This window comes from Eubalaena glacialis, chromosome 1 (assembly GCF_028564815.1).
Source record: "Eubalaena glacialis isolate mEubGla1 chromosome 1, mEubGla1.1.hap2.+ XY, whole genome shotgun sequence".
NCBI lineage: Eukaryota > Metazoa > Chordata > Mammalia > Artiodactyla > Balaenidae > Eubalaena > Eubalaena glacialis.
In genome coordinates this window covers 219,221,102-219,239,270 of record NC_083716.1, presented here as the reverse complement: position 1 = coordinate 219,239,270, position 18,169 = coordinate 219,221,102, and the positions used below count along the sequence as shown (strand labels likewise).

General features: G+C 38.7%; 1 protein-coding gene across 1 annotated transcript in view; it reads left to right on the top strand.

Annotated features, from left to right (window-relative positions):
- Window positions 1-18,169, top strand: part of LOC133100552 (melanoregulin) — a 141,864-nt gene that overhangs the window by 16,648 nt on the left and 107,047 nt on the right. The window contains exons 2-3 of the mRNA XM_061204785.1: window positions 1-97; window positions 9,148-9,260. Of these exons, the coding sequence (XP_061060768.1) occupies window positions 1-97; window positions 9,148-9,260 (210 nt within the window). The remainder of the gene's footprint in view (window positions 98-9,147; window positions 9,261-18,169) is intronic.

Here is an 18,169-nt window from a genome sequence, read left to right as displayed (position 1 = left end):
GCATAGTGGAGCTGCCAGAGAAGGTGTTTACAACCTCACCAAATCCTTAGCTGTGGAACGGGCCAGCAGTGGAATAAGCATCGATTGTGTTGCCCCTGTAGGTAAATGTTCACTATGAAAGCCGTTGACAAATTGTGTTCTTCTGATTCCATTTGTGTTGTTAATAGAGGTATTTGTTAATATGCATGTATACTAGAAAAGATTGGCTTTTAAAAATAGATAAAACCAGAAAGAAGTAATCTTTGATTTACAACCAGATTGTCAAGAAGGTTAAGTTAAGCCAATGATTCTCACTCCTGGCTGTATATTAGAATCCTCTGTGAAATAAAAAATAGTGGTATATAAGCTTGACTCCAAACTATGAAATCCAGGTGTTGGTATTTTTTTAAGCTGATTCAATTGCACAGTGAAGGAAATTCAAGTTCACTGTGAAGGTTGAGAATCGCTGCTTTAAAGAATGAATTTTTCTAGATTATCTTGTTATTTTTTGGTATATCATTAATCCTTTATTAGGAGAGAGAGAAACTTAAAGTCAAAGTTCTAGGAAGGAATTTCCAGTTGAAGATCAACTATAAGTCAAGGGGAAATTTCTCTGAAACATAATGTAAATGATAGGGAAAAAAATAACAATTTGTTCAGCTTTAAACACTGTCATATTATGTGAAGTAAGACATAGCTTAAGCTTCCTTGGGCATTACATATTGGCCATGTACTCCACGAGAGATAATAAATGAAACGTCTCACACGTTCTGCAAAACTCAGCTCAAATTCACTTCTCTGTGATGATTCCTGGTCATTGCTAAGATAGTAATCATCCCTCAATCTGAAACTCTGTCATATCTGGGGGTATTACTTATGATCTATCTATATAGTATCCATAGATTTTGTTATCTATGCTACTCAGTGGGAACTAAGCATGAACTGACTTGTAGATGTTAGAGAAATCTCATCTCTAACAAATGCAGGTTCCTAGCCAGAAACTTCACATCCCTTCAATGCTTTGGGGCTGACATTACCTTATCTACCTTACTCTCAAATATTTATAGGGTAAATTAGATATAGTTGCATTCTGAATGTCGATACTTCGGAATACTGGCCTCCAAATGTGTATTTCTTGGTAACCTTTAATGATGTGTTGGTGTTATAAGCACAGTACTAAAGTCAGGTTTGTCCTCCACAGATTTTTTTTTTTTTTTTTTTCACACACACTGTATTTTATTTTTACAAGAGATAAATAGACTGACACCAAGCATTGTACATGGATGACCACAACAAAAGCAACAATGATTGCAATTACCAAACATGAAACACACTCATACTATGTCATAATATTGACATTCAGTCCAGTAATCCTCCACTGTAACAGCTCCTTTACTTTGCAGTGAAAATTGATTTGTATATTCTTTGCCTCTGAGTTCTTGTGGGATTTTTTCTTTTTTTAAATTCAACCAGAAAGTCACAAAAATTATACTCATCCTCATCAGTTCACTCAGTCCCATGTAATTAATTTTTTTTTTTTCATCTTGATCTTTTGTTAGCACTTTTATGAGCTCCTCAGTTTTTCATTAGAGTTCTGAAAATGCTTATTCATTCAGTTCAGCAGTACAGTCAGGTACCAGAAACCTGTACTTGTGAGAGTCTTTTCCATGAATTTCGTGAAGATGAAACCCTTTTATAGGAACATATTTACAAAAGCATCAGGGTACACCCAGAACTGTCTGTAAATGACAAAAGACTTAAAAATGACCACGGTTAAAGATTTGATGAAAGTTCATAATAATGCAGTTGACAAGAAAATTAGTTATTTCTGAGATGTACATTTTAAAGTAATAACTAGGGTTATGACTTATAACATTATACCAGAACATATAAGATTTTTAGAAATTTCATGTAATGTCTGAAACATTTATATTAACATATTTCCATACAAATAACTGAATGAAAGTTTAGTATTAGTTGTTTTGTTTGTTTGTTTATACTGCAGGTTCTTATTAGTCATCCATTTTATACACATCAGTGTATACATGTCAATCCCAATCGCCCAATTCAGCACACCACTATCCCCGCCCCACCGCAGTTTTCCCCCCTTGGTGTCCATATGTCTGTTCTCTACATCTGTGTCTCATCTTCTGCCCTGCAAACCGGCTCATCTGTACCATTTTTCTAGGTTCCACATACATGCGTTAATATACAATATTTGTTTTTCTCTTTCTGACTTACTTCACTCTGTATGACAGTCTCTAGATCCATCCACGTCTCAACAAATGACTCAATTTCGTTCCTTTTTATGGCTGAGTAATATTCCATTGTATATATGTACCACAACTTCTTTATCCATTCGTCTGTTGACGGGCATTTAGGTTGCTTCCATGACCTGGCTATTGTAAATAGTGCTGCAATGAACATTCGGGTGCATGTGTCTTTTTGAATTACGGTTTTCTCTGGGTATATGCCCAGTAGTGGGATTGCTGGGTCATATGGTAATTCTATTTTTAGTTTTTTAAGGAACCTCCATATTGTTCTCCATAGTGGCTGTATCAATTTACATTCCCACCAACAGTGCAAGAGGGTTCCCTTTTCTCCACACCCACTCCAGCATTTGTTGTTTGTAGATTTTCTGATGATGCCCATTCTAACTGGTGTGAGGTGATACCTCATTGTAGTTTTGATTTGCATTTCTCTAATAATTAGTGATGTTGAGCATCTTTTCATGTGCTTCGTGGCCGTCTGTATGTCTTCTTTGGAGAAATGTCTATTTAGGTCTTCTGCCCATTTTTGGATTGGGGTGTTTGTTTCTTTAATATTGAGCTGAATGAGCTGTTTATATATTTTGGAGATTAATCCTTTGTCCGTTGATTCGTTTGCAAATATTTTCTCCCATTCTGAGGGTTGTCTTTTCGTCTTGTTTATGGTTTCCTTTGCTGTGCAAAAGCTTTGAAGTTTCATTAGGTCCCATTTGTTTATTTTTGTTTTTATTTCCATTACTCTAGGAGGTGGATCAAAAAAGATCTTGCTGTGATTTATGTCAAAGAGTGTTCTTCCTATGTTTTCCTCTAAGAGTTTTATAGTGTCCAGTCTTACATTTAGGTCTGTAATCCATTTTGAGTTTATTTTTGTGTATGGTGTTAGGGAGTATTCTAATTTCATTCTTTTACATGTAGCTGTCCAGTTTTCCCAGCACCACTTATTGAAGAGACTGTCTTTTCTCCATCGTATATCTTTGCCTCCTTTGTCATAGATTAGTTGACCATAGGTGCGTGGGTTTATCTCTGGGCTTTCTATCTTGTTCCATTGATCTATGTTTCTGTTTTTGTGCCAGTACCATATTGTCTTGATTACTGTAGCTTTGTAGTATAGTCTGAAGTCAGGGAGTCTGATTCCTCCAGCTCCGTTTTTTTCCCTCAAGACTGCTTTGGCTATTCGGGGTCTTTTGTGTCTCCATACAAATTTTAAGACGATTTTTTCTAGCTCCGTAAAAAATGCCATTGGTAATTTGATAGGGATTGCATTGAATCTGTAGATTGCTTTGGGTAGTATAGTCATTTTCACAATGTTGATTCTTCCAGTCCAAGAACATGGTATATCTCTCCATCTGTTGGTATCATCTTTAATTTCTTTCATCAGTGTCTTATAGTTTTCTGCATACAGGTCTTTTGTCTCCCTAGGTAGGTTTATTCCTAGGTATTTTATTCTTTTTGTTGCAATGGTAAATGGGAGTGTTTCCATAATTTCTCTTTCAGATTTTTCACCATTAGTGTATAGGAATGCAAGAGATTTCTGTGCATTAATTTTGTATCCTGCAACTTTACCATATTCATTAATTAGCTCTAGCAGTTTTCTGGTGGCAGTTTTAGGATTCTCTATGTATAGTATCATGTCATCTGCAAACAGTGACAGTTTTACTTCTTCTTTTCCAATTTGTATTCCTTTTATTTCTTTTTCTTCTCTGATTGCCGTGGCTAGGACTTCCAGAACTATGTTGAATAATAGTGGTGAGAGTGGACATCCTTGTCTGGTTCCTGATCTTAGAGGAAATGCTTTCAGTTTTTCACCGTTGAGAATGATGTTTGCTGTGGGTTTGTCATATATGGCCTTTATTATGTTGAGGTAGGTTCCCTCTATGCCCACTTTCTGGAGAGTTTTTATCATAAATGGGTGTTGAATTTTGTCAAAAGCTTTTTCTGCATCTATTGAGATGATCATATGGTTTTTATTCTTCAATTTGTTAATATGGTGTATCACATGGATTGATTTGCGTATACTGAAGAATCCTTGCATCCCTGGGATAAATCCCACTTGATCGTGGTGTATGATCCTTTTAATGTGTTGTTGGATTCTGTTTGCTAGTATTTTGTTGAGGATTTTTGCATCTATATTCATCAGTGATATTGGTCTGTAATTTTCTTTTTTTGTAGTGTCTTTGTCTGGTTTTGGTATCAGGGTGATGGTGGCCTCATAGAATGAGTTTGGGAGTGTTCCTTCCTCTGCAATTTTTTGGAAGAGTTTGAGAAGGATAGGTGTTAGCTCTTCTCTAAATGTTTGATAGAATTCACCTGTGAAGCCATCTGGTCCTGGACTTTTGTTTCTTGGAAGATTTTTAATCACAGTTTCAATTTCATTACTTGTGATTGGTCTGTTCATATTTTCTGCTTCTTCCTGGTTCAGTCTTGGAAGGTTATACCTTTCTAAGAATTTGTCCATTTCTTCCAGGTTGTCCATTTTATTGGCATAAAGTTGCTTGTAGTAGTCTCTTAGGATGCTTTGTATTTCTGCGGTGTCTGTTGTAACTTCTCCTTTTTCATTTCTGATTTTATTGATTTGAGTCCTCTCCCTCTTTTTCTTGATGAGTCTGGCTAATGGCTTATCAATTTTGTTTATCTTCTCAAAGAACCAGCTTTTAGTTTTATTGATCTTTGCTATTGTTTTCTTTGTTTCTATTTCATTTATTTCTGCTCTGATCTTTATGATTTCTTTCCTTCTGCTAACTTTGGGTTTTGTTTGTTCTTCTTTCTCTAGTTTCTTTAGGTGTAAGGTTAGATTGTTTACTTGAGATTTTTCTTGTTTCTTTAGATAGGCTTGTATAGCTATAAACTTCCCTCTTAGAACTGCTTTTGCAGCATCCCATAGGTTTTGGGTTGTCGTGTTTTCATTGTCATTTGTCTCTAGGTATTTTTTGATTTCCTCTTTGATTTCTTCAGTAATCTCTTGGTTATTTAGTAACGTATTGTTTAGCCTCCATGTGTTTGTGTTTTTTACGCTTTTTCCCCTGTAATTCATTTCTAATCTCATAGCGTTGTGGTCAGAAAAGATGCTTGATATGATTTCAATTTTCTTGAATTTACTGAGGCTTGATTTGTGACCCAAGATGTGATCTATCCTGGAGAATGTTCCGTGCGCACTTGAGAAGAACGTGTAATCTGCTGTTTGTGGATGGAATGTCCTATAAATATCAATTAAATCTATCTGGTCTATTGTGTCATTTAAAGCTTCTGTTTCCTTATTTATTTTCATTTTGGATGATCTGTCCATTGGTGTAAGTGAGGTGTTAAAGTCCCCCACTATTATTGTGTTACTATCAATTTCCTCTTTTATAGCTGTTAGCAATTGCCTTATGTAATGAGGTGCTCCTATGTTGGGTGCATATATATTTATAATTGTTATATCTTCTTCTTGGATTGATCCCTTGATCATTATGTAGTGTCCTTCCTTGTCTCTTGTAACATTCTTTATTTTAAAGTCTATTTTATCTGATATGAGTATAGCTACTCCAGCTTTCTTTTGATTTCCATTTGCATGAAATATCTTTTTCCATCCCCTCACTTTCAGTCTGTATGTGTCCCTAGGTCTAAAGTGGGTCTCTTGTAGACAGCATATATATGGGTCTTGTTTTTGTATCCATTCAGCAAGCCTGTGTCTTTTGGCTGGAGCATTTAATCCATTCACGTTTAAGGTAATTATCGATATGTATGTTCCTATGACCATTTTCTTAATTGTTTTGGGTTTGTTTTTGTAGGTCCTTTTCTTCTCTTGTGTTCCCCACTTAGAGAAGTTCCTTTAACATTTGTTGTAGAGCTGGTTTGGTGGTGCTGAATTCTCTTAGCTTTTGCTTGTCTGTAAAGCTTTTGATTTCTCCATCAAATCTAAATGAGATCCTTGCCGGGTAGAGTAATCTTGGTTGTAGGTTCTTCCCTTTCATCACTTTAAGTATATCATGCCACTCCCTTCTGGCTTGTAGAGTTTCTGCTGAGAAATCAGCTGTTAACCTTATGGGAGTTCCCTTGTATGTTATTTGTTGTTTTTCCCTTGCTGCTTTCAATAATTTTTCTTTGTCTTTAATTTTTGCCACTTTGATTACTATGTGTCTCGGCGTGCTTCTCCTTGGGTTTATCCTGTATGGGACTCTCTGCGCTTCCTGGACTTGGGTGGCTATTTCCTTTCCCATGTTAGGGAAGTTTTCGACTATAATCTCTTCAAATATTTTCTCTGGTCCTTTCTCTCTCTCTTCTCCTTCTGGGACCCCTATAATACGAATGTTGTTGCGTTTAATGTTGTCCCAGAGGTCTCTTAGGCTGTCTTCATTTCTTTTCATTCTTTTTTCTTTAGTCTGTTCTGCAGCAGTGAATTCCACCATTCTGTCTTCCAGGTCACTTATCCGTTCTTCTGCCTCAGTTATTCTACTATTGATTCCTTCTAGTGTAGTTTTCATTTCAGTTATTGTATTGGTCATCTCTGTTTGTTTGTTCTTTAATTCTTCTAGGTCTTTGTTAATCATTTCTTGCATCTTCTCAATCTTTGCCTCCATTCTTATTCCAAGGTCCTGGATCATCTTCACTATCATTATTCTGAATTCTTTTTCTGGAAGGTTGCCTATCTCCACTTCATTTAGTTGTTTTTCTGGGGTTTTTTCTTGTTCCTTCATCTGGTATATAGCCCTCTGCCTTTTCATCTTGTCTATCTTTCTGTAAATTTGGTTTCTGTTCCACAGGCTGCAGGACTGTAGTTTTTCTTGCTTCTGCTGTCTGCCCTCTGGTGGTTGAGGCTATCTAAGAGGCTTGATGGGAGGCTCTGGAGGTGGGTAGAGCTGACTGTTGCTGTGGCAGTCAGAGCTCTGTAAAACTTTAATCCACTTGACTGTTGATGGGTGGGGCTGGGTTCCCTCCCTGTTGGTTGTTTTGCCTGAGGCAACCCAACACTGGAGCCTACCCGGGCTCTTTGGTGGGGCTAATGGCAGACTCTGGGAGGGCTCACGCCAAGGAGTACTTCCCAGAACCTCCGCTGCCAGTGTCCTTGTCCCCACGGTGAAACAGAGCCAGCCCCCGCCTCTGCAGGAGACCCCCCAACACCAGCAGTTATGTCTGGTTCAGTCTCCCCCAGGGTCACTGCTCCTTCCCCTGGGTCCCGATGCACACACTATTTTGTGTACGCCCTCCAAGAGTGGGTTCTCTGTTTCCCCCAGTCCTGTCGAAGTCCTGCAATCAATTCCCACTAGGCTTCAAAGTCTGATTCTCTATGAATTCCTCCTCCCGTTGCCGGACCCCCAGGTTGGGAAGCCTGACGTGGGGCTCAGAACTTTCACTCCAGTGGGTGGACTTCTGTGGTATAAGTGCTCGCCAGTCTGTGAGTCACCCACCCAGCAGTTATGGGATTTGATTTTACTCTGATTGCGCCCCTCCTACCGTCTCACTGTGGCTTCTCCTCTGTCCTTGGATGTGGGGTATCCTCCTTGGTGAAGTCCAGTGTCCTCCTGTCGATGATTGTCCAGCAGCCAGTTGTGATTCTGGTGTTCTCGCAAGAGGGAGTGAGAGCACGTCCTTCTACTCCGCCATCTTGGTTAATCCTCTCTCAATTTTTCTTTTGAAGATTTTCATGTTAGAAAAATACAGATGGATCAAGAAGTTCAATCCCCGGGTCTCTCCACTAAATGTTAGAAACTCCCCACCGTCACTCTTCCTCAGCTGGAGTTCCTTCTTCCTCCACAGATGTTTTTAGGTTTAATGTCTAAACCTTAATACTACTGGAAGATTCCATCCTCTTTATTTATTTTTAAAATTTATTTAATTTGTTATTTTATTTTTGGCTTTGTTGGGTCTTCGTTGCTGCGTGCGGGCTTTCTCTAGTGGTGGCGAGCGGGGGCTACTCTTCATTGCGGTGCACAGGCTTCTCATTGTGGTGGCTTCTCTTGTTGCAGAACACCGGCTCTAGGTGCGCGGGCTTCATTGGTTGTGGCTCGCGGGGTCAGTAGTTGTGGCTCGCGGGCTCTAGAGCGCAGGCTCAGTAGTTGTGGCGCACGGGCTTCGTTGCTCTGCGGCATGTGGGATCTTCGCGGACCAGGGATCAAACCCGTTTCCCCTGCATTGGCAGGTGGATTCTTAACCACTGCCGCCACTAGGGAAGTCCCGATTCCATCCTCTTTAAATAAAAGGTTACAAATTGTTTAATTGGAAACCAGTATATTACCCCAGTATTGTTTGGAGTAATTAATACTGCTAAGTTTCTTCATCTTACTCTCATCCCTCCTGTTTCCTCCCCTTTGAATAACCTCTGCTGTATATAATTATAAGCCAGTAATAAATAGCTTTATCCTGTGTTGAACAGTTTTTGAGTAATTTTTTTGGCTTTATAAACCATTGAAAGCTACTGAAAGCTGAATAAAAGAATTCTTAAACAATTAAAATTTAAATTTATTTGTATTGGATCTAAATTTTTTATTTGTGATTTTTCTCTAGGTAAGAAGCCATGAAAATATTGCATTTTCTAAGTCCTACTTAACCATAGGCCAGTTTTCCATTGTAAAACATAGAAGCTTTAGTGGAAGGTAAAATAGACTCCCCTGACCTATTGTTCCCAGTTAAGGGCTTCTCTGATCTACTCGTATGATTATGCTTTCAGAAACCAAGTCTTTTATGAAAAAATCTCGAGCTTGGCTGGTTATTATGGGAGGGGAGGTCACAAAGTGAGCATTCAGATAATCCTTTTGAGTAGTGGTTGACTGTACTGCTTTGACCATTTTGAGAAAAATTAATATTAGAAATGTTAACTTTTCTATTAAACGTAAACAACTTGGTATTGGATGACAGACTGCCTTGTCTTTACAATTAAAATTTAATTTTATGTACTTTATTTTTTCCTGTTTTATTTTAAACATAGGGAACCATTTATTCCCAGACTGCTTTTAACAACTATGGTCATTTGGCAAAAGACTTATTTGAAGGGTACTTTCAGAAAATCCCAGCTGAAAAAGACTTGGAGCTCCTGAGGAGGTGATGTATATATCTAACATTGGTTGGAGTTACTTTGTTTTATACTTTGGTGACTGGTAATATTTTGGTGTCCTTTTTAAATAGTCTGGTTGGCTAATAGAGAAGATTGCTCCCATGCCAGGAAGCCATTTCCCCTGTTCCTTCTGGCTCCCAGGAATCCTATCCTGATGGTGCTTTGAATACTCACAGTAGCATTTATTCAGGAGTGAATGCAGTGTGGATTAAGAGCAGCATGTTTTTATTGTTTCATTGTACTTTTCAGCTACTTTGTTTTATCACGTGGCATTTATGGTACACAGAAACCTACGCAAGTCAGACAATTATGACAAAATGAAGCTCCATACACGATTTCTGGAAGGTGGCCAGTTTTAAGTATGTAAAAATCAATAGCTTTCTTAAATGCCAGCAAGATCAGTCTTAAATTGTAATTTTTTTATAAAAAGGAGATCTTTTCCACAATAATAATAAAAACTAAAATACCTGGAGTAAACTTAACTCTAAATGAAAAAATGTGTATTACTGAAGAACAGAAAAAAAAGACCAGAATAAACACAGACATGTAACATTCCTCAATGGAGAGGCTCAATTTGACTAAAAAACAAGTTTCCCTAAATCAGTGTATACATTTAATGTATTTTTGTAATTAATATACTGATTCTAAAGTTTGTCTTGAAAAATATTTATGGCAAAACTGCCAAAAATGTTTTGAAAAAGAATAATGAGGGGATTTGACCCTCCTGCTACCGAAACATACTATAAAACTATACTTATTTACCACATTGGGGGCTGGTACTAGAAGAGGTTAAAATTAGTGGAACAGAATGGACTCTCGTATCAGTACCATATATATACGGGGAGTTTATAGGATAAAAGTAGCATTTCAAATCTGTGAGAAAAGGATAGACCATTCAGCAAAAGTCTTGCAGCAATTGGCTGTTCCTTTAGAAATAAATTAGAGCCCCCTATCTCATATCACATGCAAAATGATTTTCAGATATATATATATATATTTTTTTTTTTAATTTTTATTTTATTTATTTATGGCTGTGTTGGGTCTTCGTTTCTGTGCAAGGGCTTTCTCTAGTTGTGGCAAGCGGGGGCCACTCTTCATCGCTGTGCGCGGGCCTCTCACTATCGCGGCCTCTCTTGCTGCGGAGCACAGGCTCCAGATGCGCAGGCTCAGTAATTGTGGCTCACGGACCCAGTTGCTCCGCGGCATGTGGGATCTTCCCAGACCAGGGCTCGAACCCATGTCCCCTGCATTGGCAGGCAGACTCTCAACCACTGCGCCACCAGGGAAGCCCAATTTTCAGATATATTAAAATGCTAAATATAAAAGCAAAGCCATAAAACTCTTAGAGGAAAATGTGTTCTAATTCCTAGAGCTAGCTTTCATTATCAGTTTGATGTATATCTTTCCAAAATTTTACTGTGCATGCTCAAAAATATTTTTATTTACAGACTTTTTTACGAAAATGGGATTCTACTGTATGTTTTCTGCCACTCGCTATGGATGTAGCATAGTATATTTAATTAGACCCTATTGTTGCACATTGAGATTCTATTTATATTTTTTATACTTCAGTAATTCTGCAGTGAACATCCTTCAATGTAGTCATGCACTCTTGGGTGAGGAGGTAACTTTCTAAAAGTAGAATTCCTGAATTAAAATAGACTTGCATATTAAATTTTAGAAGATACTGTTAAATCCAACATTTGATGAGCTATTTTGAGCAAGGTGCTTGGATTTTTATCCTGAAAACTGAGTGATTTTTAAAGAATTTTAATCAAGAGAATGATATAACTAAATTTTTGTTTTGGAGAGAACACTCCTTCTATTTTATGAACTATATTTTCTATATTTACTGTATTAAAAATTGAAATTGAGAAATTTAAGAAATATTTATAAATTCATTTAAAATCATCTTAATAAAGGCATTACATGCTATGAATAATATTTTTACTGAAAAATAGCTACATTTTAAAATACAAAAGCAAACTTTTTTTTGCATTTGTTTTACATTTTTTACAAATGGCTTAATGTATGGCTTAATAGAAAACAGCTGGACTCACATCTGCTTCTGCATTCAGTCTGTTACAATATGTTGTTTTGGTTAAAGCATGTGAAGCAAATCTGGCTTTGTGCCAGTTGGAAAAGGGAGGAGTATTTCAATAGCCTTTTTGGGTAATTGTGGATATTCTTCTTTGATACGCAACAAGTGGCAGTTTCTTAAAGATTAATTGCAGTGTGGAATCTGAAACCATGTCAGTGAACTTTTTTACTCTGTTACATTAAAATTCCTTGGTATTCCTTGCACTTTTACTGGGTCTTTCACCCATAGATGATTTTGTAACATCAGACATTGGTCTTTTGGAAAATATGGGTTCACTGAATTACAGACATCTTCTAAATGTTGACACACAATTCATGATACAGTATCAAAAGTTCACATTTGTTAATATCACCACCAATCTCTTCCGAAAAATCTTTAAGTATTAGAAAACTGTCAAACTCACAGTGACATGTACAACTTTTCCAAAATTCTGGTTTTCACTTGAAAGCTCAAATCTTGTCATTGACACCAAGCACCATCAGTTGTCTTCAGCTGCTTGACGTGGCAGTCTCACTTGGTTCATTATTGGAAAAAATGTCTGCCAAATACCCAAGTGTGAATAACTGTAGTTTGTTAGTCATTCTTTCAAGTAAAAAATGATGTTTTGTGAAAAAAGTGACTAGTTCGGTTCGTAGCTCAAGCACACGTTCTTCTCCTTGAGACAACCTTTATACTTCCATGTGCAGCACAAGAGCTGAAGGTGTAATTCTCACCTCATCACACAGGATATTAAAAAGATGTGTACTCAATAGTTGAGATTAATATGATTAATAATTTTCAATGCTCATCAAGGACATCTGAAAGTGAAACAGACTTCCTCCCACCAGGAGTGCTTGCTGGTGAAGAATATCATGATCATGCTAGTATAATGACCCCTACTTCACGTTTGTGTTCCTGCCGTGATTTGTGCTGAGGCTGCAGCTATTTTTCCCATCATGGCTTTGACACCATTAGTACAAATGTCAACACTGTGAAAAAGGTAGATAAGGACTCAGTATTGTTATGAAAACAGTTTTGACCTCGCAAATCCCCTGAAAAGGTCTTAGGTATGCCCAGGGTTTTGCCAACCGTGCTGTGACTAATGTAGGTAATACCTTCAAAAAGTTTGCTTGTAAGGGGAAGAAGAGGTGATGAATTGCCATGAGTTGCAGAATAAGGAGAGCGTTTCAGCCTCTGCTTGATAGGGTCCTAGCATCCCTAGGTCATGTTTCCAAGCTACTCTGATTGCCCCAGCTAATCACTAATGCCTTTTTTGGGGCAGAACTTTCACAACAGGCTATTGGTGAACTGCTTATCAGTGAGTTGTCTTCTTTTAAGTGACGGTTCCTGGGACTGAGTCAGTCCCTTTTAAAAGGAACTGCCAGGGCTCCTGTGGTGCCCTCAACGTCTCTTAGAAGGGAGTACAGCACTTGGCAGGCCCTTCAGACGGCTTATACTTACACTGTACACTCATTTTACAAATTAAGAAACCAAGAGCCAGTGAGGTTCAGTAACTTGCCTAAGGCCATACTCAGGTCATGGTACTAGGATTCAAACCCAAGTCTACTTATTACTGCAGCCCTATTTACAATAGCCAGGACATGGAAACAACTTAAATGTCCAGTGACAGATGAATGGATAAAGAAGATGTGGTACATATATACAATGGAATATCACTCAGCCATAAAAAGGAACGAAATTGGGTCATTTGTAGAGACGTGGACGGACCTAGAGTCTGTCGCACAGAGTGAAGTAAGTCAGAAAGAGAAAAACGAATATTGTATATTAACGCATATATGTGGAATCTAGAAAAACGGTACAGATGAACCTATTTGTGGGGCAGGAATAGAGACGTAGATGTAGAGAACGGACATGTGGACACGGGGGTGGGGGGAAGAGGAGGGTGGGACAAATTGGGAGATTAGGATTGACGTATGTACACTACCATGCATAAAATAGATAGCTAGCGGGAACATGCTCTAAAGCACAGGAAGCTCAGCTTGGTGCTCTGTGACGACCTAGATGGGTGAGATTAGGGTGGGGGGATGGGAGGGAGGTCCAAGAGGGTGGGGATATAGGTATACATATAGCTGATTCACTTCATTGTACAGCAAAAATGAACAACATTGGAAAGCAATTATACTCCAATAAAAATAAATAAAAAATAAAATAAAATCCCTGTGATCTTTAATAAACAGAGCTGAAAGTAAACAGATAACTGAGCTAAAAGAGGTGTTACCCACATAGATGACGTGGATACAAGTTGCTAGACTCCTATAGTGTTTATTGATTGATAACATGCCTGATTTAGTACTTCATGTTCATCTGTCAAATGGATTCCATTAAAATGAAAGTTAGGAAGAATCTATCTGAAGGTATTATAATAGTGCTTAATTTGGTAATTATAAAAATTTTTTTAGTTCATTTTACCTCCAAGTTGAGTTCCAAAAGTAAATCAGGTATCGTGAATATTTATGTCTTTTATTAATACCTCGCAGGTAGTTTCAGTCCAATTCAGTATTATTTAATGGTGCCTAGTCTGTTGGCAAAACACTGTATTGAGAGCTAGGCAATGAAAAATCCCTTTATTTGAGGGGGAGAGGTGCAAAAAGATTCTTTCCCTCTGTCAACATTTATTAAGTAGTTATTTTATGCTAAACGCTGTCAAAGGATGGAGCCACTGCTCAATATTTGAAACAAAACTCAGCACAAAACCACATTTATTGCTGGTCAGGCACAGTCTCTTGGAGTAGACTACTGAGGCTTTTTTTCCCCCGCCTTGTGGGGAAGTATGGTTTTAGAGATTTGCAGAAGTCATGGTTACTTGGGTGAGAGGGTTGCTGTTTGGCTGACACTCAGAAAGGAGCTTATTGGACTGAGTCTTCCTGACTGGCTAACTTGCAGAGTCAAAGAGCTCTCACCGATTGGTTGACTAACAAAGCGTGTTCTCAGGGCGAGTTGTCATTGATTGATTACACAGGGTAAAACTAGTTCTGATGGTTACCTGTTACTAGGCCCCATCAGCCCTTTCCCAGGAATGTGGGAACTTTTAAATTAATTCTATACTAACTCTGTCCAATAGAAATGTGATAATAGTCACATATGTAATGTTAAACTTCATAATAGCCACATTAAGAAAAGTTTTAAAAAGAAGTGAAATTAGTTTTAGAAATATATTTTATTTAACCCAATATATCTAAAACATTATCATTTTAACATGTAATCATTATAAAAATTATTAATGAGATTATTTTACATTCTTCTTTCCATACCAAGTCTTCAAAATCTGATGTGTGGTTTTACACTTATAGCACATCTCAATTCAGACTAGCTGTATGGGAATGCTTTGGTTGTGTCATGCGGCTAGTGGCCTCCATTTTCGACAGTGCCGTCCTATAATAGCTGCTGGGGATACAAGGATGCAGAGAAGGCTATGCTTCCCTCCAGGGTCTCAGAGTCTCAAAGAGTCACGGCCATGTAAACAAACATGCTATAGTGCTCTGTGCAGGCCCAGGACTGGGGTGAGGCAAGCAAGGTACAAACACAATATTTAAGGACCCACTTGCTCTCAGGGTTGCATAGGTGCAGGGTCTGCCTCCAGGGTGAGCACCTCCTTAACTGCTGCACCCTTGACCCCAAGCACCTCGTTAGCCTCACCCTAGTCCCAGCCCTGCTTGGCAACCTGATCAAATGGCAGATTCTGGGGCCCCAACTCTAGAGCTTACAATTCAGGCAATCTCAAGTAGGGTCTTGGAATCTGGAGTTTCAGTAAGCACCCCTAGGGATTCTAATGCAGGAGTTTAAGATCACCCTTTGAGAAACTCTGCCTGTGCCAGCAGCCTCATGTGAGAGTTCCTTGACATCCAGTGAAATAATTTCTGTCTTTCTCTTTGGTTTTGGAAGTAGATGTTACTAAACTCATCAGTTCCCTATCTGTACTTTTCGGGGCTGCAGTGGGATTCTCAGGTCCCTCTGGTAGAAAGCTCTGAGTTGCTGGGCTTTTGGCCTAAAAGGACCATGGACTAAACAAACTAGAAAGCCAGTTTATTGTAATACAGACACAATGACTATTTCAGGGAGAAAACTATAAAAGGCATGTGGTGGTGTTGAAAACAATGAGGATTGTGGAAAGAACTGAATTATTTGAGATGGGGGAGAGCAGACCCTGAGCACTGCATGCATGCACTTTTGGCTGCTTCACATTGCGTAGTTCGTTTGACACTGTCCAAGGCTCTTTTTATCTTGCCTTCACCCTAGTCACGTACCTAATTTTAATGATGCTCAAATAGAAAAAGGCGTCTGTCTATGCACCTTCAGATTATAGCGCACACAGACTGGCATTCTAGGCTGTAGGATTCAAGATACAGACTTGTAATTTCAGATGCGTTTACTCGGGAATGTGAAGCAGCCAAAAATGAGGAGTATCTGATTTTTCGTATGCATGTGTGTGCCTCTGTCTCCACCTTGGTATGCTTCCTGCTATCTCCTGCAGCTTCCTTTATCACCGGACAGTTGGTGGATGTGGATGGGGGCCAGTCTCTGTACACACACTCATTTGAGATACCAGGTGAGCAGTCGAGAAATGAGTAGTCACTCACTTTACGCCTTCTCCTGTTCAGGTTTTCAAAAGTTCTTTAGGTACTTAAGAGATAAGCGGTTTTTTTCTTGTACAACATCAAAAAAATACAAAATATTTATAGTTCTCATATGATTTTTAAAGGCAATGTCCCTAGTCCAGAAAATATCTGAATATATTATAGCACACAGCTTTACATATTAAAAAAGTTGTTTGTGTGTGCATAGGCTGGTAAATTTTAACCTTGAAAAATACTCTCAATATGAGTATATATGTACGAGGAAGAGATAGAACAGAGGCAAGAAGGTGCCATACTTGTGAGAGTGAACTTCTCTTTGTTTCTCCAGTAAGAAGTGGCTTGTGTATCTGAGCGGAAGAATCAGACCTGTTAGGTGGGGAGGGATGATATGGTGCTATTTTATACTATCTTTGGGTTATAGATTGAATGAAACCATATGAATTTGCTGTGTTCATTCATTTTTGATGTACAAAACAGCAGTTTTATAAGGCTCATCCAAATGTAGATATTACACACAAATATCTGTGTGTGTGTGTTTATCTTATGACTGGACCATAGAACTTTGGGGTTGGAAGGGTCCTAAAAAATCTGTCCAGTATCCTGATTTTACAGATGACAAAACACATCCATGGATTCAAGCCATGTCCAAGCTAATCACTCCCAAAATGTAGAAAAGAATATGAAATTCAAATGTGTTTGAACTGTTGCTAAAGATAGTTGATTAAATGGCTGCTAGTGAATTAAAATGTGGTTGATGTAACATATGTGTACTTGAATTTAGTATCAGGGACCTACTCTTTTCAACCTACTCTTTTATGTGCTAATAGTCTTATCAAGGGTTCAGACCTTCTTTGCATCAATCACTGATTAGTTTGGATCTGTAATATTACTTATTATTTTCCCCTCCCGTATACTTCTTTACTAATAGCACCAGTGTGGTGATGTGCATAAGATACTGTGGCTTTAAGGATCTCATTTGGAAACACAGAAATGCCTACATGGTTATACAGTATTGTTTTCTGATAGTACTTAATGTAGCAAGGGTGGGGGGAAAAATCTTTCCACTTCCCTCACCAGTGGAGTTGAGTCAGTATTTGTTAAAGTGAGGTACATCGTTTTTCCTTTTTTTTTTTTAATTTATTTTTTGGCTGTGTTGGGTCTTCGTTTCTGCGCAAGGGCTTTCTCTAGTTGCGGCAAGTGGGGGCCACTCTTCATCGCGGTGCGCGGGCCTCTCACTATCGCGGCCTCTCTTGTTGCGGAGCACAGGCTCCAGACGCGCAGGCTCAGTAGTTGTGGCTCATGGGCCCAGTTGCTCCGCAGCATGTGGGATCTTCCCAGACCAGGGCTCGAACCCGTGTTCCCTGCATTGGCAGGCAGATTCTCAACCACTGCACCACCAGGGAAGCCCCGTTTTTCCTTTTTAAAGAAGAAGAAAAAAAAAAAACTCGAGGTGACTGCTTCTCCAGGCCTCCAGTGAAATGGTTTTCTTTTGTAATTCTAACACGGTTTTTTCATCAGTACAAAAAACATTTTTTAAGTTTTTGAAGAAAGCAGCCACATCCATCTTTTAAGAATATACTCCCCCCAAATAATGAGCAGGCATAGTCAGCCTTTCCTTCTAAAGTTTTCTTTAAGATTGCCAGCCCTGCAGTGAGAATGCCTGGGATGGAAGCTTGGCTATACCCTTATTAGCTGATGTTCTTGGGAAAATTCATTTCTGGAAGCCTTCATTTTCTTTTCTATAAAGTTAGGTCCCTTATAGTATTCATTTCATCAGCTGTTGGGAGGATTAGATTAGTTAATGCATGTTTAAAGTCCTGTGTCAGATAGGATGCTTTTAGCTACAACTCAAACTGGCTTAAGCAATGAAGGAATTTGTTGTCTCAAATAACAGGTGAGACTTGACTCTGCAGCTCAGTGATCTCATTAAGGGCATTTTTTTCCTTTTCCCTCTGTTTTTGCTGCTATGATGTTGGCCATATCATAAGATGGACTCTCCTGGTAGCAGGATGGCTGCCTGCTGCACCTGCAGCTACAGGCTTCTTTGTTCACATCCACCTGGACAGAGACAGAGGGGAGGGAATGACTTTGTCTCAGCATTTCTAACCAAATTCTGAGACTCCCTCTGCTTGGGACCAGCTTATGCAAGTGTTCATCCTCAACCAGTAACCCCAGCCAGGGGAACAGAGTGCACTTATGACTTAGATCAGTCAGTGATCTG